General features: G+C 48.1%; 6 protein-coding genes across 6 annotated transcripts; 1 reads left to right on the top strand and 5 right to left on the bottom strand.

The window, feature by feature from the left end:
• Nucleotides 1–864: 864 nt before the first annotated feature.
• fox-2 (Peroxisomal hydratase-dehydrogenase-epimerase) lies at nt 865–3,905 on the bottom strand (the record flags this gene model as incomplete). The annotated part of the gene is made up of 7 exons (XM_031149360.1): nt 865–1,615; nt 1,665–1,822; nt 1,906–2,337; nt 2,384–2,792; nt 2,841–3,225; nt 3,274–3,703; nt 3,750–3,905. 7 exons carry the CDS (start codon nt 3,903–3,905, stop codon nt 865–867), a joined length of 2,721 nt encoding a protein of 906 aa, XP_031005555.1.
• A 4,257-nt stretch (nt 3,906–8,162) lies between these two features.
• On the bottom strand, nt 8,163–9,155 carry rib2 (Diaminohydroxyphosphoribosylamino-pyrimidine deaminase; the record flags this gene model as incomplete). The annotated part of the gene is made up of 3 exons (XM_031149359.1): nt 8,163–8,833; nt 8,883–9,044; nt 9,098–9,155. 3 exons carry the CDS (start codon nt 9,153–9,155, stop codon nt 8,163–8,165), a joined length of 891 nt encoding a protein of 296 aa, XP_031005554.1.
• An 822-nt stretch (nt 9,156–9,977) lies between these two features.
• On the top strand, nt 9,978–12,167 carry FAA1 (Long-chain-fatty-acid--CoA ligase; the record flags this gene model as incomplete). Its single annotated transcript, XM_031149358.1, has 3 exons — nt 9,978–10,839; nt 10,885–12,020; nt 12,078–12,167. The coding sequence occupies 3 exons, from the start codon at nt 9,978–9,980 to the stop codon at nt 12,165–12,167; spliced, it is 2,088 nt and encodes a 695-aa protein (XP_031005563.1).
• A 5,430-nt stretch (nt 12,168–17,597) lies between these two features.
• Nucleotides 17,598–18,605, bottom strand: LHYA1_G004396 (uncharacterized protein; the record flags this gene model as incomplete). The annotated part of the gene is made up of 3 exons (XM_031149357.1): nt 17,598–18,205; nt 18,303–18,412; nt 18,466–18,605. The coding sequence occupies 3 exons, from the start codon at nt 18,603–18,605 to the stop codon at nt 17,598–17,600; spliced, it is 858 nt and encodes a 285-aa protein (XP_031005562.1).
• Nucleotides 18,606–18,959: 354 nt separating this feature from the next.
• Nucleotides 18,960–20,709, bottom strand: pgiA (Glucose-6-phosphate isomerase; the record flags this gene model as incomplete). The annotated part of the gene is made up of 3 exons (XM_031149356.1): nt 18,960–19,587; nt 19,638–20,171; nt 20,219–20,709. 3 exons carry the CDS (start codon nt 20,707–20,709, stop codon nt 18,960–18,962), a joined length of 1,653 nt encoding a protein of 550 aa, XP_031005561.1.
• Nucleotides 20,710–21,742: 1,033 nt separating this feature from the next.
• On the bottom strand, nt 21,743–23,951 carry gad8 (Serine/threonine-protein kinase; the record flags this gene model as incomplete). The annotated part of the gene is made up of 4 exons (XM_031149355.1): nt 21,743–21,946; nt 21,997–23,564; nt 23,616–23,762; nt 23,930–23,951. 4 exons carry the CDS (start codon nt 23,949–23,951, stop codon nt 21,743–21,745), a joined length of 1,941 nt encoding a protein of 646 aa, XP_031005560.1.
• Between the last annotated feature and the right edge of the window lie 770 nt (nt 23,952–24,721).

The following is a 24,721-nucleotide window of genomic DNA, read 5'->3' as shown; positions in this document are numbered from 1 at the left end:
GGAATAGTTTGTCGGGGAGGTATGAGTTGCCATCCATACCCAGATGATGTCTCATATCGCATTGAAGCCGGTCAGTTTGTTGAGCATCATAGGTAGAATATTCTTGTAATACCTCTAGATATCTATCTAGGAGCTTGTATTATATACGTTCTTACAAAGGCATATATAAGAACACTCTGTAGTGACCTGCCTTGGGAGTCGCAGTACTGCAAGCCACGCATGTGACCTACCCACTATTGAGTTCAAAGCAGCCAATGTTTTTCAATCCAATAGATGTCTCTTCCCAAAATGCCCACTCGACCCTTAAAAACATTCGCATATTTTGAAGATCTACCTCCGGAATTCCGACTACATATGGCAGCCAGAACTTTCCACTCGGGTCATGCAAATCAATATCTCCTCCAGCCAGCTGGATCACCAAAACCCCTTCATTCATCAGTCTTCCCTCCCTTCGTCCACATTTATCAAGACTCTCGTCAGCTTATGCTAAATAAAGTAAGTCTTCCTTAATCATAACACTCACTATTCAAGGTTGTGAATTGAAAGGTAGGAAATACAAAGCTCCAGAACTCCCAAACGGCGTTCTCATCTGCCTATCTCTCGACACTATTTGCACCTAGTATAAAATAATGGGAATAGATAGAAGTGTGTACTAACACGAGTGCCGATAAAGTGGTATGCTTCCGAGTTTCCAAGGTCGGTCCACACCTAAAGCCGCAGATGTATAAAAAGAACCTCCAAAAAACCTCATTCACAATCCAAGTCTTCATTTGCTCTTAATAGCATGTCATCAACCATCTATGCATTTCCAAAGCCCATTCATTTCCTAAATATACATGCGGCCCATTCTCACCCACTCCTGACTCACAACTTCGCATTCCCCGCATCAACCAACTCAACCGCCGCTCCTGAGATAGCCAGCTTCCCCGTCTCCTTAACCTTCACCTGAAAGATAACCTTATTTCCCTCCACCTTCCACATCTCCGTAACCAGCGTCTCGCCCGGCAACACCGTGCCCGCAAACCGCACCTTAATATTCTTAAACTGTCCAAACTGCTGATAGACCGCCTTTCCAGCGATGCCGAAGAAGCAGAGGCCGTGCAGGATCGGTACCTTGAAACCGCCCATCTTCGCGAACGCCGGATCGACGTGAAGGGGGTTGTAGTCGCCGGATAGTCGGTACAGGACTGCTTGTTCGGGTGTAGTCTTTTCTTCTACTACGACGTCTGGCGCGCGTTTGGGCGGGGTGTTGGATGCGGTGCTAGCACCTCTGTCAAGTGGCTTCTTGACGCCTCCGAATCCGCCTGAGCCGCGAAGGAAAACCGTGCTTTCGTTGTAGAATACAGGCTTGCCGTTTGCTTTGTTGATCGTTGTGACGCCTGATTTTAGTACTGCGGCTGAACCCTTGTCGACCACTTCTAGGAGCTTGGGGTATGAGACGAGGGTCCCGGATGTGGGGATCGGGTAGGAGAGTATTTCAAGATATTGTTCGCCATGCAGGAGGGTCATGGGAGAGAAGTTTGGCACGACTTCGTCGATGCTGTAGGGGGTTTCGGCGGAGAATTGGGGGATGACCCCGAAGGTAGGGAGGGCTTGGAAGTTTTCATCTCCCTCGCTAGGTGGTGTTAGTTCTTATTCTAGTGTGAATGAGAGAAGAGACATACAAGACGTAAGGCAAATCCGTTTTCTTGGCTCCAATTCCCAAGTTGTAGAGAATAGCATCTCTCTCTTCGTATTTGTATTCCGTGCCTTTTGCTTCTACTTTCTTGGCTTTCTCGATGTTGGCCAAAATTTCTTCATTCACTTCGCCGCCATCACTTTTCTATTTGGACAAGAGTGAGTCAATATTTCAATTTTCAGTACAACTACAAAGTACATGCTGCCAAGACTCCGAGAAGATCATACCTTGCTCGCATCACCCGCCTTATTTTGTATGTTCGCCATGATGCTCTTCAATCCCTCCTGGGGATCTTCAGGATGATCTGCTCGTCCATCATCAAAGTTGGTGATACGCTTCCAGTTCTTCGCAACTTCCTCGGGAGTCAGTTTTACATCGACCGGGAATCCGTGGCCGCCAGATCGTTGCCACCTTGTTTGTCCAACCCATCCACTACCGACTTCGAAGAGTCCGCCAGTTGCTGGTTTGGGGACTTTGTCAGAAGACAATGCGACGACCAAAGGCGCTATGTAGTCGGGCTTGAATGCTTGTACCATTTCTTCGGGCATAATAGTTCTTGTCATGGCGGTACCAGCGTTAGGTGCGATGGTGTTGACATAAATGTTATACTTCGCACCCTCACGTGCAATAGCTCGGGAGAACCCAAGGATACCGCATTTCTACACGTGTCAGCCACGTCAACATGGTCCGGGTAGATAAACTTACAGCTGCAGCATAATTGGCTTGACCGAAGTTACCATAAATGCCACTAGTTGATGTAGTGTTTACGATACGTCCGTACTTCTGCTTGAGGAAATATGGCCACGCTGCCTTGGTGATCTTGTATGTACCTCTCAAGTGAACAGAGAGGACTTGGTCCCACTGCTTGTCGTCCATGTTGCTGAAAGCCTTATCTCGGAGTATACCGGCGTTATTGACGATAATGTCGATTCGTCCATATGCATCAATTGCAGCCTTGACAACTGCGTCTCCATCCTCAGCAGATGCCTTGACACCAACAGCTTTGCCGCCAGCCTTTTGGATTTCTTGGACTACATCATCTGGGTTCATAAGATCATTAACGACAACTGAAGCGCCGTATTTGGCAAATGCCAAGCAGTAGACACGGCCAATACTAAACATAGTTAGAAATGCCTCTTTTCTCAACATGACTTCTACTCACCCCGCGCCACCCCCTGTGACCAAAGCCACCTTGCCCGTGAAATCAAGAGTCTCGCCTTTGTCATTTGGGCCCATCTCCATAGATTTCTCAAGCAATCCCATGAAATCAGCAACACCAGTCGGATATTCTGGGGTTTTGAAGTCGCTGACTGAATCCCACTTCTTCAAGATAGCACCTGGGGTATATGAATCATCCGCCTTTAGAAGGAGACCACTAGAACGCTCCCATCTAAGCTTAGCAATGTGTCCACCTCCGGCTTCAAAGATGGCCCCATTCTCCTCGGAGTCCTTGTGTACGAGAACCGCAACTAGTGGGACGATCCAGTCAGGCTTGAGGGCTGCGAGAATGTCGGGTGGCATGACGGTTTCTGTCATTCTGCTGGCAGCTACATATTGTTAGCATTGAAACCCCCTATCGTTTCTTGAAGACATACCAATGGGGGCAATAACATTGGCATGGATGTTATACTTTGCTCCCTCCTTTGCCAAGGTCTCAGTGAAACCAACCATAGCCAACTTAGCCGCCGAGTAATTGGCCTGTCCAAAGCTTCCAAACAAACCAGCAGCAGAAGCAGTGTTGACAACTCTTCCAAACTTCTGCTTTCTGAAATGAGGCCATGCAGCTCTAGCACACTTGTATGATCCTTTGACATGGACATCCATAATTAGATCCCAGTCCTGGTCTTTCATGTTCTTAAAGCTGACATCCCGTAGGATACCAGCATTATTGAGGAGGATATCGATACGGCCATAGTTCTGGATGGCGGTTTCGATGATCTTGTCGCCGTTGGTGACGCTGTCGTAGTTGGCTACAGCCTTTCCGCCTGCGGCTTTGATCTCGTCAACAACAATATCTGCTGTCTTCTTGGGCGTTAGAGATGTTGGCAGAGAGAGAATAGAGAGAGCATACCCTTGAGGAGTTTCCTCCTCCCTTCAAACCACCTCCCAGGTCGTTGACAACAACACTTGCTCCTCGAGAAGCGAAGAATAAAGCATATTGTTTCCCTAAGCCACCGCCTGCACCTGTTACGACCACCACCTGTCCATCATATCGTAGTTCTGACATTATGGATTGCTGTATTCCGAGAAAATCAATATGACATTCAATGTAGAAGAAGAAGAAGACAAAAGAGGAGTGGGAGATGTAAGAAGTATCTGGCTGAGAGCCGGTTGCTCCAGGATGCCGCCCTTGGGCCTCGGCACATTTCATGACGCTCTTTCAACCCCGGGATTTGACCCCACACGGAATAGGTCCACCTTCACATGCTGTAACATCTTGCATGTCCTATCTTCACTTCACGTGCGCATTCTGTACAGGAAGAAATAAGACATCTGACACCGATTCTCGTGCTGCCGCCAATCTCACTTCTAGTAATCATCTAGTGGTGTACTGTATTTATTACCATGTGAAGATGAAGCATTTCTCAAAACCCGGACGTTATTCTAACGCCCAAGTCCGTCCGTCTCAAACCCAACCATCCCACTTCACAACACCAAGCTGAGCTGAATATGCCGTCTCTCACTATATTCGCCATGAGCAATTCAATGACCCAGCCTTCGTCTCTTTTTCTTCCTCTCCATCCATCACACACCATCACATATCAACACATACGATGGCAAGCTCAAGCAACGCCCAGAAGGATGAATCCCTAGAAACTACAACCCAACCCCGAATCATCGACGATAAATCCCCCCACTGCATCCCCTTCATCCTCTCGCGCCTCCACGCCTACCAATCATCCCATCCAAACTCCTCCCGCCCCTTCATAATAGGCCTCAACGGCGTCCAAGGCGCCGGGAAAACAACCCTCGTATCCGCACTCGCGCAAACGCTGAAGGAGAAAGAGGGCCTAGAGACTCTGGTACTGAGTATAGATGACCTGTACCTGAAGCGCGAAGACCAGGTGAAGTTGGCGCGCGAGCAAGAGGGCAACGCATTGGTGCAGTATAGAGGAGAACCAGGTTCGTCTCCTTCACAATCCCAACTTCCCCGCAAAATGCTAACCCCGCATGAAACCAGGAACCCACGACATCCAACTCGCCCACAGCCTCCTTAGTACTCTCCTCGCCGGCCTCCCAACCCCCATCCCGGCCTACAACAAAGCCGCCCACTCCGGACATGGCGACCGCGCTCCCTCCAGCACCTTCCGGCTTGTCAACACGCCCTTCACGCCCCCCATAAAAGTCTTAATCCTCGAAGGCTGGCTCGTCGGCTTCCGCTCCCTCCCCCTTTCCGCCATCGCAGAAAAACGCGCATCGCCATCTACATTAACGCTGAGAAAGCATGAATTGGCGCATTTGGAATACGTGAATGAGAGGCTGAAGGAATATGATGTGTTGACGGATGAGTTCGATGCCTTTATACATATTGATGCGAGGGAGACGCAGTGGGTGTATGGCTGGCGGGAGGAGCAGGAGGTGGTGTTGAGAGCGAAGGGGGAGGGGGGATGAGTAAGGAGGAGGTGGTTAGGTTTGTGGATGGGTATTTTCCTGCTTATGAGCTTTATGTGGAGGGTGTACGGAGCGGGGTATTAAAGGGGAAGGGGGATGGGAGGCAGCTGAGGTTGGTTGTTGGGAGGGATAGGAGGGTCGAGGAGGTGGTTGTGATTTGAGTGTTGATTTTTCACTAGCAGACAGAGTATGCGTGTGCTGAAGGAGGTGGTTTGCAAAGATAGTATTGATGAATAAATATCATTACATAGCTAGGCTAAAGCAAATGGGTATCTGATATCTAGAAAACGCAAACATGCTTCTACTACTCTTCCCACACTCCTTTTTCGTACCATGCCAATGCTATCCGAAGCTCCGATGCCCATGCAAATACATAACAGTTCCTCCTTCCTAAATCCCGTCTTGATGAATTTCTATGTCTCTGGCAAGTTCTCAAACTCGTACGCACCTGTGGCACGCACCATTCATATCGTGACATTAGAAAGCCCGTAGAAAATACGAAGCCACATCACCAAGCCACATCACCAAGTCTCCCAACCCATGATGAAGCAATATGATCCTGATGTCTTGGATGCAGTCTCGCGCCTAACGTCCCTCTCAAACCCTAGAAGCTCTTCTCGATTTTTCTTGGCCATAACATGCAAATCCGACGAGAGCAAAGAAGCAAGATCCAGAATAGACAAGTATATTAGAACTTGCCCCGAAGTACACCCTCTCCAGAAGCCTTCATGTCCTTGAGCTTGGCATCATAACTTTCATACTTGGATTTGACTGCTTTTTCTCTAGCCTCAAGCTTATCCTCAAAAGCTTCCGCGATGCGACGCTTCTTATCTCGTGCCTCCTTTAATTTATTCTTCAGATCCATAATATTTGTCAGAATGTAGTCTCCTGCTTGCTTCCACTCATCGGAAGGCATTTGGGCAAAGGCTTCGGCTCGTGCCATGTCATTCGGAGCAAGACTTGAGATAAACTTGATCTTCTGCTCCATTGCGACATTAGATGAGGAAAGCTCTTGTGGAAGGTTGTAGGGTTCTGTTCCAGGAACTTCCTCCCAGCTCTCAGCTTTAAGCTTAGCGTATGGCATGCTCGATAACTCTTCGTCTGTATAATCAGGGGTGTGAGTGTCCGGTGGTGGCTGGGACAGTCCAGATTCTTGGAGCTTGCCCTCACGAATTGGGCTCTCGAGCTGTGATAAGCTTTCTATGCCATTATGTGCCTCCATTGGGGTTTGGTCTTCGCCAAATTCTCGAGCCTGTCCACCGTTTTGAAAGTCGGATGGTGCGCCTATTTCAAAATCATCAACACTGACATTTACCTGAAACCCTTCCTCATCTATTCGTTGCTGAATTCTTGGATGGTTTGTGACACCTCCAAGAAGTTCGTTGGAACGTCCTCGTTTTTTTGAGTGCTTGCTCTTCGAACTCGCCGCAATTTCTTCATGACCTGGTCGAATCTGGAGGTTCGGATGGGCGGCAGGTTGCTGCTTTGGACGTGAACGATTAATGTTGATAGGGTTTGCTTGATGCCTTACCCTATCGTGTTGTTCTTGTTTGAGATATTGTCGGCTTTGTTTGCGATGAAGCCCTGGAGGTGAGCGTTCTTCAGGAGCAGGTATATCGATATCGTTCTGCACAGTTTCATCATCTGCTTCTTGATCCTCCTCTACATCCTCCTCCAAAACGGAGTCGCTCTGGCTTTCGCGTGAATGGTAATCTTGTGGGTAGGTGCCAGCTTGTTGGCTGAATGGAATTTCATCTATACCAAGACTTGTCTTGGTTTCATCCCAGTTTGTAGAAAGAGTAACGTCGAAGGGGTCATCTCTCCGGCTTTCTTGTTGAGCAGGCAACATCTGTTGCTGCTCCTGCTGGTACTGTTGATCCTGATATTCGTTTCGGCCAGCTAGGTATGGATGTCGTATTGGAAAACCCGAGTGTGGAGCAGAAATGGTATTGGCTGGCTTCTGCTTTGTGCTGGGCTTCACCCTCGCTGTCTCTGCCACAGCAGCACGGGTGGCATTTATGCCAGGTGGCGGGGTGTTATTGCGTTGAGGCTTGCTGCTTTGGACGAAGCCATTCTGAGCGAGGTTATGATTCTCCTGGTTACGTTGGGCCTCTTGGCTTTTAATAAATCGGGTGGCCATCTTGAATTCGGCTCGTGGCGATGTGGAATCGGAATTGATTGCGGATAAGGTCAATTAAACGTTTCAGTAGGAGAAAGGTCTGTATTGGACATCCGTTAGCAAGATAGTCTTGGGGAGCTGTTTGCTATGAATTATTGGAAAAACCCGCTGCCCATCAAGAGGATCCAATGGATTGCTATCCCAGACGTACCGTATCACAGGTCCATAATACTTCGAGTACAAACGCAGAACTGCTTTAGCTCGCGAGAGCTGTGAGGTGAGGCTCAGGAACGCGGTGTTGATGAGCACCAAGGAGCGTTATCCACTTTCAAAGGATCCTGACAGCGAGCGTACTTCAATTGTGTGTCATGAACATCCACTTCCTTGGCTAAAACGAGAAGATATTTGAGAGATCGTAGCACGATTGAGGTTGCTTTTAGAGAGGTTGGCAATACGCGAGGAGGAAGACGCGAAGTCGCGGCCGAGTACTTAGGTACGTGAGCACGTGTAGATGTTCACGTGATTGTGTATGCGCTGTGGAAATTTTGATTTTCAGGCTGTCTAGGGTAGGATGCGGAGAAGAATTGTAGATTTATTCTAGACTACTCGAATTTTGTTCACCTTTCAGGTCAAGTCGTGTAGAAGGGGGGAAGTACGGAGTAGGTCCAATTCCAAAGTGAAGATTTCGAAAAAGGCACGCACGCACTTCCCAATAAGGACATTTCGATTTTCACCATTTGACAATATGTATTGTTACCGTAAAATACCCATATGAACTACAAAGCCTGAGTCTGCTTTCAGCCCATCAATCAATTCCTCATCAGGCAGCCTCCATACTCTGAACGCCTTGTAGAATGCCTTGAGCCAAGCCTCAAACACCTCTGCTGAGCGAAGTTGTTGAGCTACAATGCAGACCGTCGGGCACTCTTTCTCCTTGGCTGTGTCTGGGAGTTTTAATTGACAAGCATCAATGCAAGTCTGCACTAATGGCTGAATAAGAGCGTCGTTGTAAATACAATCACAAGCTATAACAATATCAAAACTGCCTGCGCCCAACAGAGACGCTGTCACTTCATCGGTCTCCCAGTCTAGAGGCTTAGCAGTGATATTGCTCGCGTTCTGGGCAATATTGACCGATGTAGAGCCTCTCTTCGGCTTGGCATTGCTTTTCCGGCCTTTGCTTGCTGAAGTTGACGTATCTCGACAGTTCTCAGCCAGGTTCTGGTTCAAAAGCTTCAACACATAGTCTTGATCCGTCAAGACATAAGATACCACGTATGGGCCAAGCGTTAAACCAATAATCCCAGATATTCCGCAACCCAACTCAAGAACAGCAGAGCTGCTGTCAAGAATATCGTGTTTGAGAAATGGATTTGCGGAAGTAGTGATCCATGATGCAAATAAGGGCGTGATCTTCCAAACAACTGGTCAAGTCAATTATACAGCCGATGCATTCAGGGCTACGGGACGAACCTGCGCCAGTTGTGCCACCTCCTCGATTAGAGGATAAAATCGTTGGTGATTGGTGAATGGTCAGGTCCCGATCCCCTATTGTAAGTTCCAGAATTGAGGCTTTTGAATCAACGAAACCAAGATTTTGGGAGGGAATTGACTGCGAGAAAAGCAGGAACGCTTCTGAAGAGAATGATTAGATATGGAAACTTGAAATATACGGCTATGAAACCCACCTTCTTCTGGATCTTCAATCTCAGGTCCCAACGCATGAAGTAGAGATTGAATAGTCATCCGAGAGACCTAGATCACGCGGATTAGATTCTTTCAAATCCACCGGACAGTTGAAGAGTTTTCTGATGTGCAAAGAATAAGACCGTAGAATATTGGACCCAGAAAAACCGTCATCCCCAACATTGCAAGACGCTATTCAATAGGTGGGGCTTCTATTTGTAGCTGTAGGTACATGAAACGAATGTTTAAGGGGTCAAGTATGAGCTCACTTTGAGTTTAGAAATGCTTGTACTGTATAGTACCCTTGCGCCTGCTCTGCCTCTGATGTGTCCTGGTCTGTGAAATGTACTGGAGGAAATGGGTGCCAGCAAAGTTGGATAACTTCAACAAATACTTGTCGTGCACTGTATCACTCACGTACTCATTTTTGTACCGCTAGTATCGCTCGCTGCCCTATACAGCTTGGTCATAGAATAGATGGTGAAGTGTCCAAGGTGCATCGGAGACTGAAGCTGTTTGGGGACTTTCAGTGGGGTGGGGGAGGGGAGGGGAGCCCAGCCACTCCACTACCCCCTGGAGAATCACGGAGCGGAGTAGTGCCCGCGCCGCGCCACACTGCCCAAGATCTGGTCCTGTACGCAGTGCAGCGTCATTGTTTTTGCCTCGTAAATCGCAGCTCCGGATCAACAAACCTCAACAAAAATCCCCACTACCAACCAACATTATTCACCCTTCCACGCTGCACAAGGAATAACACTCTGCACCTGAATTTTCTCGTGCTGTTGACGCCCGTATAGGCTTTAATACTCTACCCATACTTGCACTCTACCCTCTGCATCTCTAAACCTCTCTCTCCCTTTGATACCCCTGTCGCACCCCAACATGTCTCTCAAGAATGCCACCGTCCAGGCAAGAATTGTGAAGAAACCGCCCTTCAGTCTCGAAGTCCCCGGCTACGATCCCGTCGAAGGCGAGACCATCCCCCGCAGACATCCTCTGACCGTCAACAAACTCAAGGACCGTCCAGAAGAAGGTGTTACGACAGTCTTCGATGTCGTCAAGCGCGGTTCCGAGAAGTTTGGCAATGCGAAAGCCCTCGGCTCCCGGAAGCTCATCAAAACCCATAATGAAGTCAAGAAGATTAAGAAAGTAATAGATGGCCAAGAGCAGGAGGTCGAGAAGAAGTGGACATACTTTGAGCTTGGCCCATATGAATATCTGAGCTATCAAGAGTACGAGAAGCTCACCCTCCAGCTTGGAGCGGGATACCGGAAGCTGGGCATGAACAAGGACGACAGAATCCACATCTTCGCTGCGACAAGCGCTCACTGGCTGGCAACAAGTCATGCTGCTGCCTCTCAATCTATGCCAATTGTCACAGCCTACGATACCCTCGGCGAAGAAGGTCTCAAGCACTCTTTGGTGCAGACTAAGGCCAAAGCAATCTTCTTGGATCCCCATCTTCTACCTACACTTATGAACCCCTTGAAGGAGGCTTTAGAGATCAAATACGTCATCTGGAACAGCCAAAATGAGGTCAAGCAGGAAAACATTGACATGCTCAAGAAGACTTATGACCGTCTCACAATTTTGAGCTTCGAGGAGCTCAGAAAGCTCGGCGAGGAGAATCCGGTGGATCCTGTTCCACCTAGTCCAAAGGATCTTTGCTGTGTTATGTATACGTCTGGTTCTACCGGGCCTCCAAAGGGTGTGCCAATTTTGCATGAGGCAGTTATAGCTGCACGTACGTATTCCAAACTTCGCGTATAAGCCCCTACTAACAATTTAGTTACTGGTGTGAGTGTCATTGTAGAGCCATACCTTGGCCCTGGTGACGGTCTTTTAACCTACCTACCTCTTGCCCACATCCTCGAATACGTTTTCGAGAACGCCGTTTTATATTGGGGGGGAACCATGGGTTATGGCAACCCAAAGACGCTATCCGATCAATCCGTAAAAAACTGCAAGGGTGATATTAGGGAATTCCGACCAACAGTGCTTGTTGGTGTACCTGCAGTATGGGAGTCTATCAGGAAGGGTATTGTTGCAAAAGTCAACAGCAGTGGTGCTATTGTCAAGAATATGTTTTGGGCTGCACTTTGGGCAAAGAATAATATGCTGCACTATGGTCTCCCAGGCGCCGACTTCCTCGACGCGGTAGTCTTTAAGAAAGTCAAAGAAGCGACTGGAGGAAGACTCAGAATATGCCTGAATGGAGGCGGATCAGTCTCAAGAGATACCCAGCGCTTCCTCTCCCTGGCCGTCACCCCCATGATTAATGGCTACGGTTTGACAGAAACCACCGCAATGGGCGCCCTCATGGATCCCCAAGAATGGACCGATAACGCGCTCGGCGACATTCCTGGCTCCGTCGAGGTCAAGCTCGTCGATTTTCCCGATGCTGGGTACCACGCAACCAATAAGCCAAACCCCCAAGGCGAGATCTGGATCCGGGGCACCCCGGTCCTGAAAGAATACTACGAGAATGAGGAAGAGACTAAGGCCTCTCTCACTCCTGATGGATGGTTCAAAACGGGCGATATTGGCGAGTTCGACCATAATGGCCATCTTAGGATCATCGACCGCAAGAAGAACTTGGTCAAGACCCTCAATGGCGAGTACATTGCTATCGAGAAGCTCGAGGCTGTATACCGTGCCGCAACTGTCGTAGCAAATATCTGCGTATACGCCGATGAGCAGAAGACAAAACCTGTCGCTATTATTGTCCCCGCCGAACCTGCTTTGAGGAAGCTGGCCGAGAGTATTGGCGTTGAGGGACAAGGCGTTGAGATTCTTGCGCACAACAAGAAAGTACAAGATGCGGTATTAAAAGAGTTGCAGCAAGCGGGACGACATGGAGGTTTGAGCGGAATTGAGATTATCGAGGGAGTTATCGTAGCGGATGATGAGTGGACGCCTCAGAATGTAAGTTTTCCTTCCCCAGCGACAGTAATGTTATTGAACGAGACTAATTCGAAATAGGGATTGGTCACCTCAGCTCAAAAGCTAAACAGAAAAGCTATCCTAAGCAAGTACAAGAAGGGGGTCGATGCTGCTTACGGGCAGAAGTAGAGGCTTCGGGGAACAATGGGCGGGGAGTATTTAGATAATGGGGAGCAAAATATCAAAATGCCAAAATTGCTGTTTTGGGGGGATTGGCGGTGCTCTGTATAGTATGTCCTTATAGTCGTCAGCTTTTAGCTAGCCATGAAATTAGTCTTTCTATGAAGCCTGGAACTTTCCTGCTCCAAAGGTGTTTCTTCCAAGTGGAAAACCCGGGCTGGAAAATCTAGTGCGCGGCAAAGTTCGCCAACATTTTTACGCTGCTATTATTCAAACACATTTATGATTGCTTTGACGCTTTACCTTGAGAATCTATCTGCATACGCCGACTCCACTTCTTTCTACTTCACCTCAATCCCCGAGCTGGAAACTCCTCACCTTCCCCTCCAGCTGCTCCAACTCACACAAGACATCCCGATAAAACGCATTCTGCAACATCGGATCCCGCAAATCCTTTGTATCCTCCCCAAAATTACAGAATAAACATCTCCGGACAACCTTCCCGTACGTCGAGCCCAGTCCATTGCCAATACTCTCGCCCAGCCGCTCCGCCGTCCGGAAATCAGTCAACGCATCTTCCATCCCATCAACCAAATCTTGCTCCTCGCGCAGAGAGCGGAACGGCGCCTGGTACGCGAGCTCGATTAGGATTATGCCGAGTCCGAAGAGATATGGGTTTCCGGCTAGGCTGTTGTGGGAGAGACTGTTGCTGTTTATGCGGGTTACCTGGGATTCGGGCATGTCTTTTACTTGGACGTTTAGGTGGGGTGATATGAGGGTTAGGCGTTGGTGCGGGTGTGTCTCGTTCATGCCGAAGAAGATTACGTCGTCGCTGCGCCAGGAGCTTTTAAGGAGGGGTGTGGTATGGAACTGGAGCACTGCTGATGCTAGTTGTCGGGCGAGGCGGAGGCTCTCGTATTGCAGTAACTTGCCGGTGTAGCCTGGATGATGGAGTTAGTTCTATTACTATGAATACCATGAGAGATGAGGGTGGGAAAGAGTTGCGTTTTCGGTGACTTTTTGTCTCCCTTGGTGTCTTACTAAAGACGAAGCTACCCGAGAGATTTTATTGATCCTTGGAACTTGGAACTGTGTAGAATGTCTCACAACTCGTGAGATATCTAAGCATCAAGGTGGATATCAGCTCATGGCCATCAATGCAACTTACTTCGTTGGGACATTATATCGATAAGGCGCGCGAGGGACATTGATTTCGTCGGCTGGGTGGCGGAAATGTCGGTGTTGGAGAATACGCGGTGTTTGCAAGTGTCATCTTTTCCTAGGTAACCTATGCAATCATGTGGTTTGTTGGCTAATAGGCACCGTCGGAGGTGAAGGCAGAAGTCGTGATCTTTGGAAAAGTCTGGAAGCGATATCTCCAAGGCCTGGCTTGCAAGCTTCAATGCAGAACAGGCAGGCTCGGGGCTGGCGAATCTCACACCTTTAGATGTCTTGAGCTTCTCAGTGGGCAGTAGAGGTGGTGCATCGTTCACTCTTTTCAGTGTCAATTTGAAGTGTGAGAGTGCGTGTTGAATTTCCTCTCTGTGTTCAGGCGTCTCGTCGGCCAAAGAACTGCTGAGAATTGATTCGATTACAACCCAGACCGGCGCAACTTCATTAGTGTTGTTGCTCATTAAGCTTTGCGTAAAAGCCATTATGAATCGGATGAGGGATGGCTCTCCATTTGTAGCTATAACGTGCTCCGGTTCTAGTTTCACCTGCGCCCAATGCTCTGTATGAACGCTGCATGCTTTTCCCAGCGCCTCGAAGAGATGAACAGCTGCCTGTCTTACAGCTTTATGCTGGTCCACTTTGTGCTTGGTTCTTCGTGTGTCTACCACAGGGACAGTCTCGACCTGTAGGAGTTTTAACCTGTTGATTTGCCCCGAAATGCGAATGAAATCTGCATTTAGTTTGGTCAGTTGAGTCAAATTTGACTCTAGGTGGGATTCTGAAAAGGCAAACTTTAGTTTGCGTTTAGTGCGAAGGAAGACATCTTGATTTGACTCGTCCTTGATGGTTCCTTACGTTAATTTGGTCAAGTGACAAAGGGGGAAGGAGCTTTACCGGTGTGGACTTCGCAAGAAAACCGTCAATAGACGACAGATTTAACTTAATCTTGTCTATAATTCCCACACAAGTAGTGCCTGACGCTCCCAGATGGCGAGAGAACTTTTCGTCCGTTTCGGGATCCGATGCCAACGGGTGGTCGTCTTCAGCAAGTATCTTGTTTGCTGTGTCGAAATTCGTTAGGCATGCGAGCATGATCTGGATCTCGTTGCAAAACGAGGTCTGTTCGACAAGTAGACGACGCTGAAATTCGGTGACCTCGCTGCCACAGCGTTTATATCGCGAAAATACCTTGTACATGGACTTGTACCTCCTAGCACTCTCAATCGCCAGAGGTAGCACACCAAACACAAGACCTGCAACCTCGGCCATGTCGAAGCATTACGTGCTAAAACAAGTCCCTCTGTCTAAGGGGTATAGAAGCTCTAGAGCCGAAAGGTTACGAGGTTAAGGCTATCGAGCGCAAAGCTCTGGTTGCACATGGTGTGGTGGCAGGGGCTATGCAAATACGCCCAACGACAATAGCTGCAGGCACTCTTGCGTGGCTGCGCGTACCAACATTTCATGTGCCCAATGATGGCAAGCCTCAGATCTGCACCACCTGCAACTACACCTACACCTCTGGATTATCAGAAAGACGCTCGAGAGAGCTCTTCAAATTCTCGATACATGCGTCAACAATTATCCTTGGCCTGACAGTCTCGCCACGAATACAAACAACTACACTCGCTGTGGCAGCTTTGAATGTGCTACTTAGCTTGGAACATCAGAACTTAGTATCGCTTTCTCTTACAGCCTCGCGATGACCGGCATGAACAGCCGGAAGCATGGAGTCCACTTGCTGCATGAGTGGATTGATGGGACTTCCGTCGAATCCGAAGCTGGCTACGGAGGCTACGATATAGCTGCTAGTGGGTTTGCATGACAGCTATATGAAAGTTGTTTAGAGTTACTCAAAGGTATCGTACAAATGTCTGGCTCACTCGAAACACAATCACTCAGAGAGTGTTTAAGTCGGTTTTTTCTATGGGGCGACGGCTTTGGCGGAGGCCAACTCGACAGGGTTATTCAAAGGTCTGATGCTCTAAAAGACGCCATACTGCATTTTATCGCAGCCATTGCAAAGATTCTCTTAGAGGGTAAGCTAAGGAACATAGATCAAATCTTGAATTCTTACCACTAACATCTAGTCCAGATCTAGTTCCACAATTGGAGCTATCATCTCCAGAGATCCCTAAGTTGACAGACGAGCTGAGACCTCTTGTTGAGAAAGTAGAGTTCATCACGAGCGACGATCTCGATGGCTCCGAAGATTACAATGATTCCGACTCTGATGTGGCATCTATGGTTTCTAGCCAAGGTGGTGCGGCCAAGAATATCAATTCATATGTCTCTTGTTTGATGGGACTGCTTCCATCGATAGAACATACTCTTACTCTCAACGTTCAAGAAGAAACCGCTTCTCCTCCAGTTGGATTTCACGTTTCTGATGCTGCTCGTACTTACGTCTATAATGTTCGCGACAAATATAAGGACGCCAATATCGAGTTGGTAAGTCGGCTGGGCGAAGCAAATTTCCAACGACATATTGCTATACGTCGGAAAATGTCTCAGAATGAGTCAGTCATTGAGGAACCAGAGTCCACTTTCATACCAACCTCTATATTCCAGGACTCTGGATTTGGAAGTATGCTACCAGGGTCGAACTTTAGTCCATCAATTGCGTCGCATTCTTCGTTCAAAACCGATGGAAGCCAGGGTGGCAAGAGGTCTTTCCGAGTACCCGAGGCCCCTATCGACGCTTACAAGGGCGTATCATTCCCATGTTTTATATGCGGCCATGTGTTAAAGAATATCAGGAATAGATATGATTGGAAGTAAGTCGACCTTGTCACGCTGATCCAAATATCTTATATTACAACGAAAGACATGCTCGTTGGATACAGAAGGCGGCATGTATTATAACGTCTCACTCTGTCTAGCACGTTATAACTTAGTACATTAGGTGTCGCTTTTTTCTGTCCACCACGGCTTTGTCAGTGTCAAAAGTTATATGCCCAAGCTGACATTGATAGAATTCACGTATTTGCTGATCTCCGTAACTAAGCCCGTCCCCATCCTACTTATTTGCTTGTATTAGGGGGCTGTTTCATCTCTTCAGCTTTTCCTCTCTCTTAAAATACAAGTACTAATTCTTTGATAGAACCGTACATCTGCACCTTCTCTGAGTGTGCAGATTCCCTCTCAACTTTCCCTACCCGTAGACTCTGGCAGGAACATGAATTCTCTCAGCACAGAGTAAATATCAACTGGACATGTCCTTTATGCAAGGCTGAATGCTTAAGTCCTGATGATTGGAATCGTCATTTGGAGACGAATCATATAAATGCGCTCACAGATGTTGAAGCGCGATACGCATTCGCTGCGGCAAAAAAAACCAAAGTCCAAACGATAGAACTTCAGAAGTGTCCTCTCTGTCTTATAAATCCAGGAACGAGCCAGAGAGCTTTTACAACTCATGTTTGCAAGCATTTGGAATCCATCGCTCTTGCTGCACTGTAACCAAGTCCTTTTTTCATACCCCTCCTCGACTGTGTTGGAACTCCTGAGGAGAGTTTCATCCTCTCTACCCTTTCACTTTGCAGGAAACAGGAAACTAATTTATTGCAGGCCAAATGAAGCAACATCTGACTCAGAAAACGAGTCCGCTTCCAGCCATTCATCGATGACTTCTAAGGATGTGGAGCATCAGCCGGCGTCATGCCAGCGAGAGGGTTCTAGTAGTAAGCATACCGGTTTGTACTTCTTTACGGATGTTAACACCTTATAGTTGGAAAATCAACAAATAAGGAACTCACTAGCCATGGACCATCTCGCAAAACCCATAGGGCAAGGAAAAGAAAGGGACAGCAGACGCAAGATAAGGAACACTGGGAGTGGTTCTGGAGTTGCTGTGCCTGTTTGTGTCATTCTGGGCTACCCGTGGACATAACGGAATTATGCCCAGGTTATCATTGTGGGCATTATCGCTGCGAAAACTGTCCAACAGAGGCTCATGAAGTTCGCGATGAGGCTTAATATATATATAAAAGGCTTACTATACTTTTAGTGGTATGCTAATTAGTTATTTAGGTTGCTAGGGTACTTTTCTTATGTTCCTACTCATAGAACCTATTCTATCTAGTGTTGGAAATCAGGAGTGCAGCTCTTTGTTAACTATAGAGCCTAGCTTACCTAGGCTGTTCACCTTAATAAGAAGCTCTACAACCCACCCTCTGCGGCAGTAACACTACGGTCTAGGAGCTCTTCTAGGGAGTTCCACCCTTTTACGAGTACCTTCCTCCCAAACACGGCCGGAAACATCTCACTTTAATCCCTCTTCCCCATCCCCCACCCATTGCCAACCCCATACCCAAGCGGCGTCGCACCACCCATGGCCTTCCCCCGATCCCGAATCCGTTTCGGCAACACTACACCCCAAAACCACACTGTCACCACGCTCGCCCCAGCCCCCGCGCTCACCAGACAGTAAAACGCTGTGCTAACATAGAAATGCCCGCCCATGCCCGCCCACTGCACCTTGCCGTTCTCGCGCGGCAGATGGGGCGTCGGGAACCAGCGCACGGAGAACTGAAGGGGCAGCGGGTCGCCGATCACCAGTCGCTGCGTCAGGGCCGCGGGACCCGTCGTGTGGGACAGAGGAGACGTCGAGTACGCGGCGCCAGAATCGATGACGCCTGAATCGTGCGGGCGCAGGTGGTGTTTGGGCGTGCTGTGTAGGAGGATGTTGAGGTGTGTGGAGACGTGGAGGTGTGATAGTTGGAGGGTCCCGGCGAGCGCGAAGATCAGGGGGACGTATTCTTGGGGTGGTGGGACGTGACCTGCGTGGTGGACAGAGGGTGGTGGCCGGGAGGGAATACGGCAGGAGAGGGGCGCGTCGTTGTGAATGTAGAATTCAAGTAAATGAAAGAAGGGATCTGATATCATGGGGATGGTGCAGTTCATTTCTGGAAATCCCACTCGTTAGCATACGCTCTGCATTGCATAGAAGGAGAATTGAAGAACCAAACATACCTTCTTCAACCCCATACTGCATTTCTAAAGGCTTCCCGGTCTCGTTGCAAATAGGAAAGGGTATGTATTCCAGCTCGTTCTTCTCATTTGTCATATGCTCGCCCGTGTCACTATTCATTCATCCGTCAGCTCGCCTCATACAATAGCGCATAAGAAGACTCACATGCTCCTATTCAGACAACTAACGGGTATGCTCGCCCCATAATGATAGCTAGGAAGTGGAATCTGGGCGTGGTCCTCAGCCTGCACTTTACCCAACAGTGCACTTCCCAATATCGCAATGATCCAGGTTCCGCGCGCCATTATATTTCTCCTTCTCAGACGCCAGAAATTTCGAGAGTAATCATGTGCGCATGCTGTGGAGCTCCGGCGCAATGTTTTGGCGTCGAAGTGATCTGGACACCTTTTGTGAGATTAGAGGATCGCGAAGGACTTCGTAAGTCGCGACGAATTGGCTGCCGAGGCTGAGTCACGTGTCGGTACAGACAGGACGAGGCTGGACTAACTCCTTTTCACTCCTCTACTGAATTAGAAGCTTTATTGGAAGTAGAGTTACGTATTCGTTATTCATTCCTTCTATAAACGGCATCATTCACAGTCTCATTCTATTCCCGCCAATTTTGATTCCCATTCCATCATTCAAATTTTGCTACTAACTCAGGACAGTTTTGACTTCTCCTTGAAAGCTGCAATGAGACCACCGGTAGAAGCATCATGTCCACTTGGGACACCTGGCTCATCAAGCTCAGCTTGGATCTTCTTGGCAAGACTCTTGCCCAGCTCCACACCCCACTGATCAAAGGAGTTGATGTTCCAAATTGCACCCTCGGTAAAGGTAAGCTGCTCGTAGTAAACGATCAGCGCACCGAGTGTGCCAGGCGTGATCTTTTGCGCCAGGATGGAAGTCGTGGGTCGGTTACCCAAGAAAGTCTTGTGCTTTATGAGTGGCTCAGGTGTCTTCTCAGCCTTGAGTTGCTCATCACCCTTACCGACCATAAGCGCCTCAGCCTGAGCAAAGAAGTTGGAGGCCAGCATTTTTTGGTGCTTATTGTTATCAATTGGATTGTGGGATTCTACGGCCATGATGAAATCGGTGGGTATTAGCTTGGTTCCTTGGTGCAGCAATTGGTAGAAAGAGTGCTGTGCGTTGGTGGCTGGCTCGCCGAAGAGGATAGGTCCGGTGGTGTATTTTACGAATTGGTTGTCGCGGCCAACTGCCTTGCCATTGGATTCCATGGATAGTTGTTGGAGGTAAGCTGGGAAGCGGTGGAGATACTGGTCGAATCTAAGATATTTAGCATATAAATAGTCAAGGGTGGTAACTGGGGGGCTCACGGTGACACTAAATGAGTCTGAGCACCAAAGAAATCCGAGTACCAAACACTAAGAAGTCCACCAAGAACGGGAATGTTCTTCTCAAGAGGTGTCTGTCGGAAGTGATTGTCCATAGCATGAGCACCTTCCAAAAATTGCTTGAAGTTCTTGAATCCAATGTGGATGGCGACACTTAGACCAATAGCAGACCAGACTGAGTATCGTCCACCAACCCAGCTCTCAAATCCAAACATGTTCTTAGCATCAATACCAAACTTAGTAACTTCGCCCTCGTTGGTAGAAAGAGCAACGAAATGCTTGGCGATGTCGCCCTTGCCATCAGTCTTAGCCAGGAACCAGTCCTTGGCAGATTGGGCATTGGTAGTCGTCTCGGCAGTGGTAAATGTCTTGGAAGCAACCAAGAAAAGCGTGGTTTCTGGGTCAGAGCCACGGAGAGCCTCGGCCATATGCGTTCCATCAATGTTGGACACAAAGTGAAGAGTCTGCTTGCGGTCGCCATAGAATTTCAGAGCTTCCGTAACCATAACCGGGCCACTGTTAGAACATTAGTATATGTGAGACATATATGTGGCAAAACTTACAGATCAGAACCACCAATACCAATGTTGATTATAGTAGTCAAAGGCTTGCCCGTAAACCCTTTCCACTCCCCGCTTCTAATAGCCTCACTGAACTCCTCCATATGCGCCAGCTCCTTGTTCACTCCTGGCATAACATCCTTACCGTCAACCTCAATGGGTTCATTGCTGACATTTCTCAGCGCAGTATGCAGCACAGCGCGGTCTTCCGTAAAGTTGATCTTCTCACCCTTGAACATGCGATCGCGGAGCTCTTCCAGTCCAGACTCCTTAGCAATTTGCACCAGGATCTTGAGCGTCTCTTCGTTGAACAGGTTCTTGGAGAAATCAAACAGGATCTCGGAGCCGTCGGATGTGTTCGGGAACTTGAAGGAGAATTTCTCGAAGCGTTGAGGGTCCTTTTTGAATTCCTCCTTGAGGACGAAAGATCGGCCCACGCTATCGTGGTGGGCTTGGAGAGCGCTCCAGGAGGGAAGCTTGTCGGCTTGAGTCATTTTGGTATTGTTATGCTATGCTATGCTTTGCGGGGCTCGGAGGTGTATTTGTAAAGGCGGGAAGCGCGGAGACGGTTTTGTTGTTGCGTGCTTTTGGCTGGTCGTTCGATTGAGAAATTCTTAACGGTGATTTCTGCAGTGTTTGATTCAATGGTCAGCGCATATCGTTCCATTTGCCACCATTGGATCCGACATTGAGGTCCTCCTTGCTGCAAAAGGGCCGGTGAGGAATCAATGTACTGTACTGTACTCGGTAACCCCGCAGATGCTGTATCCCATGGAGATCTCGCACGAAAAGATTAGATGGAACTTCACATACCGGTCAATTAAGAGATCCTGGATGTGGTTAATGTATCCAAGATGTATCGAGCTGTTGAGAGTAAAGATGAAGGTGGGTTGGGTTGGGCTCATATGATATGTTAGGTTATTATCGCGTATGACGTTTCGTCCCCATCCCCCATCCCACCTCTAGCGCCGTTCAGAGGTCAACAGAGGGCGAGATTCGTCCGATGACTGAGCATCGTGCATAATGTAAGTATACGTACCGTACCTAGGTATATCGACGGAGAAGCATTACTAATATCTATCTGCCTACAAATCACATTCCAATCTAAAAGACTTACGTTTATAAGATAAGTAATTCTCAAGCCAAGAAAGAAAGAAAGTTCTCATTCACCATTTGACACGTGGGCGAAAAAGAACTCTTGACTAACGAATCTTCGCTTCTTTCTCTATGTAAATCAATTGCTTGCAATGTAACCAGGCTAAGTCCATCAACCCGAGGAAGTCACCAGGCTAGCCGCCGCAAAAATACCACAATGAATCCCAATCAACGCCTTAATCATCATTGACGGGGAAAATAGACTCGCTCTCCTGTCTGAAATGCTACATGAATCCGAATCGCCTTGCAGGTATGACGACTGCAAAGCGTGCGCACAAGTCGAAGCTTAATACCCCGTGGATTGCTCAACTCTACTCTCGAGAAAGTCCGTTCTTTTATAAATGTCGTGGGTCCAAGGGGCGAGCCGATCATCTATCTATCTTGAACGCTGCCAATTGCCGATGGATCCTTAATACTACCACCACCATCACCAAGTCCAGCAACAGGTCGGTTGTAGGACCAGCCTGTGAACTGCTGTTGCATGGTTTGGGACAGCACGGGGCCGTCAACGTACGAATCAGCGGGTGCCTCTTGGGTGAACTCTTTGTCAAAGTTGTTCGTATCCAAAGCATCAGTCTAAGTTTTGTCAGCAACAGATCATTTTGCGCAGGGATAGATACACTCACCACATTGGGTTTGAAGGTTGGCTCATACTTTCGCTGCAAAAGCTTTCGCCAGTCAATGCTATGGAAGAAGGGGTGAGCCTTAATCTCAGAGGCGCCATTAGCGCCTAATCGTTGATCGGGCTTGCGGTTCAGGAGTCTGGTGAGAAGATCCTTGGCAGATGGAGGAACAATCTCCGGACCAGGGAAATGAAGTGGCTCGGACAAGATTTTCCGATACATCTCGTTGGTGTTCTCATCGTAGAAAGGTGGCAGACCAGTCAACATCTCGTAGAGAAGGACACCAAGAGTCCACCAATCCACAGTCTTCGTATAGCCTTGGCCCAGTAACAATTCTGGAGCGAGGTATTCTGGTGTGCCACAGAAAGTATTCGTACGATCTTCATCCTTCATATCCAGTTTGCATAGACCGAAATCGCATAGAGCAATGTGTCCAGAGTAATCGAGAAGAATGTTCTCGGGCTTTAGATCTCGGTAAATGACATTGAAGCCGTGCAAACATTCCAAAGCACAGAGAAGTTCAGCAGTGTAGAATCTTGATCGGTTAATATCGAACCGCTGCTCCTTCTGGAGATGATGGAACAATTCTCCTCCATTGACGAATGCCAAGACAAAGTATAGCTTTTCAGGTGACTGGAAGGTAAACTTGAGGGGCACGATGAAAGGGTTGTTGATCTGTGAAAGGACCGATCGCTCCGCAAGAGTATGGGCGACTTCTGACCGGGAGATGATGTGAGCTTTGCGAATGGTCTTCAGGGCGTAAATTCGTTGGGTGTCCTTCTTCTTGACCTGCATGACCTTTCCAAAACTTCCCTTTCCAACAACCTTCAAAAGATCGAAATCCTCGATTTTCAAAGATCTTGTCCTGTTCTCGATATACTCGACACCAATGCGAAGCTTGCCTGTGCCGTATGTAACATCGACCCACTCTGTGCCACTCATACCTAAATTCTTTTCCTTGTTTGTCCATTCCGCCAATGCCTTCTCCTTGTCTTTTTTCCCTAGCTTGGGATCTTCCGTGTATTTTCGAACTTCTTCAAATCTAGGATTAATCCGAGTAACACCAAGGAAAATATCCTGGCTGCGTCCGGATCCTGGAGCGGCATTTGGATTACGTAAGTAGAGATGAACGGCAAGTTCAGTGACTCGAGAGACATCGAATTTATAGGCAGTATTATCTCCGGCCCAAAGCGGGTTCTCCGGGGATCCAGCAACTGAGTTTACAAAAACTTGCAATTTATCAAAATCCAAGAGGGCGTAGGGGAGGTATTTGGAAGAGATTCGACCGTGATTTGTAGGTACCGGACCAAATCCTCCACCACCAGATGTTTGTGGTCGCGTGTTGCTTGCATATGAGCCTGCCATGCCTTGTTGTTGTGAAGAGCCTGGTCGGACAGATCCAGCCACTCCGAATCCATTGCCTTGCGAAAGAGAGTTATGCTGATGTGAAGAGGCAAGCGAGTTCTTGTACTGCTCTGGGAGAGAGAAACCAGTGCCTTCGTGGAGGGTGACAATGAGAATTCCTGGTCGAGGTTGCGCGGGGGGTTGTGTTGCAATGATTTCGGATGCGGCTGAACTTGTCAGTACGTGGGGTTTCAGTCTTTCAGAGATTTAAGACTTACCTATGCCATTGTCGTTTTGTGCAGGAGTGCCAGCACTACTGGCGATGCTTGCTTTTTCGTCTTTCGCACTATCTCCAGTGAGGGTCGACGCCGAGGGCGTCCGCGAGAAGGTATTGGCAAGAGGACCCAGATGCGTCTCCTTGAGCTCTAGAGGGAGGTGTGTCAGTAAATCGAGGTTCAGCGGAGCAACAGGCAATGAATGTTGAGCCCATCAAGTCTCGCAGCTACTTTTGTAATGTTCCACAGAAATAGACAATAACTGGAGGGCTCTCGATGGCATTGATAGAAGGAAAGAGTGGTAATGCTGGACTTACTCTTGGTCAATTTCCAAGACATATTGATGCTGCCGTAATAGGCTATGGAAAGTGAAGATGAGGTGTGTGGAGGTGATAAGATATTGGTAATGGCTGGGTAGGTACTTGTAGTTGTGCGGTGAACCAGGAAACCCCGCAGGAAGTGGTTACGAACCCAAGAAGACGCCCGCGTTGATTCTTGATGGTTCTTGGTGGATCTTGACTTTTGCAGTGGATGGTCGATATATGGTCAGTTAGTTGTAATGCAAAGATTGCAAATACGAGGGAGGAAGGATTATTTTAATAAATAACGAAGAGGCAAAAGGAGATCAGTCCAGACGTGTTGACGGGGGCTTCCAAGGTGTGTGTGGTGGTGTGGCTCAGCCTCCAAATTGACAGGCAGGCTGGCAGGGTCTTGGCTTGGCTCGGTCCGCGAACAGTACGGTCACGTGGGTAGCGTGGTGGGGGGACTCTCGAAAAGGGGTGAGCAAGGTAGTCAATATTACTCCAGTATGCGTGCATGTGTAGGTATGGTATTCTCCGTAACTGTAGCTGAGATAATCTAGAAGAATAATGATCTTGATCTTTTGTGATATTCATTGAGACTCAGCTTGGAAAGATAAGAGAGATCTTTATTCTGTATTTTTCTTTTCTCTAATGAGTGTGCAAGTACTATCCTTACATAGGTAGGTACTTTTGATTCCAATATATACTTCCGCATCTTATAAATAGGTAAATACCCAGAGAAAGTAAATAAGGTAATGCTGCATATCTGTGAATAGAATTCCCCAGCTCAGCTCGGTTACTCCGTCT

This window comes from Lachnellula hyalina (genome assembly GCF_007821495.1).
Source record: "Lachnellula hyalina strain CBS 185.66 chromosome Unknown contig00062, whole genome shotgun sequence".
Lineage (NCBI taxonomy): Eukaryota > Fungi > Ascomycota > Leotiomycetes > Helotiales > Lachnaceae > Lachnellula > Lachnellula hyalina.
Note: the sequence above shows the minus strand (reverse complement) of the source record. Positions and strands in the feature narration are given on the sequence as shown.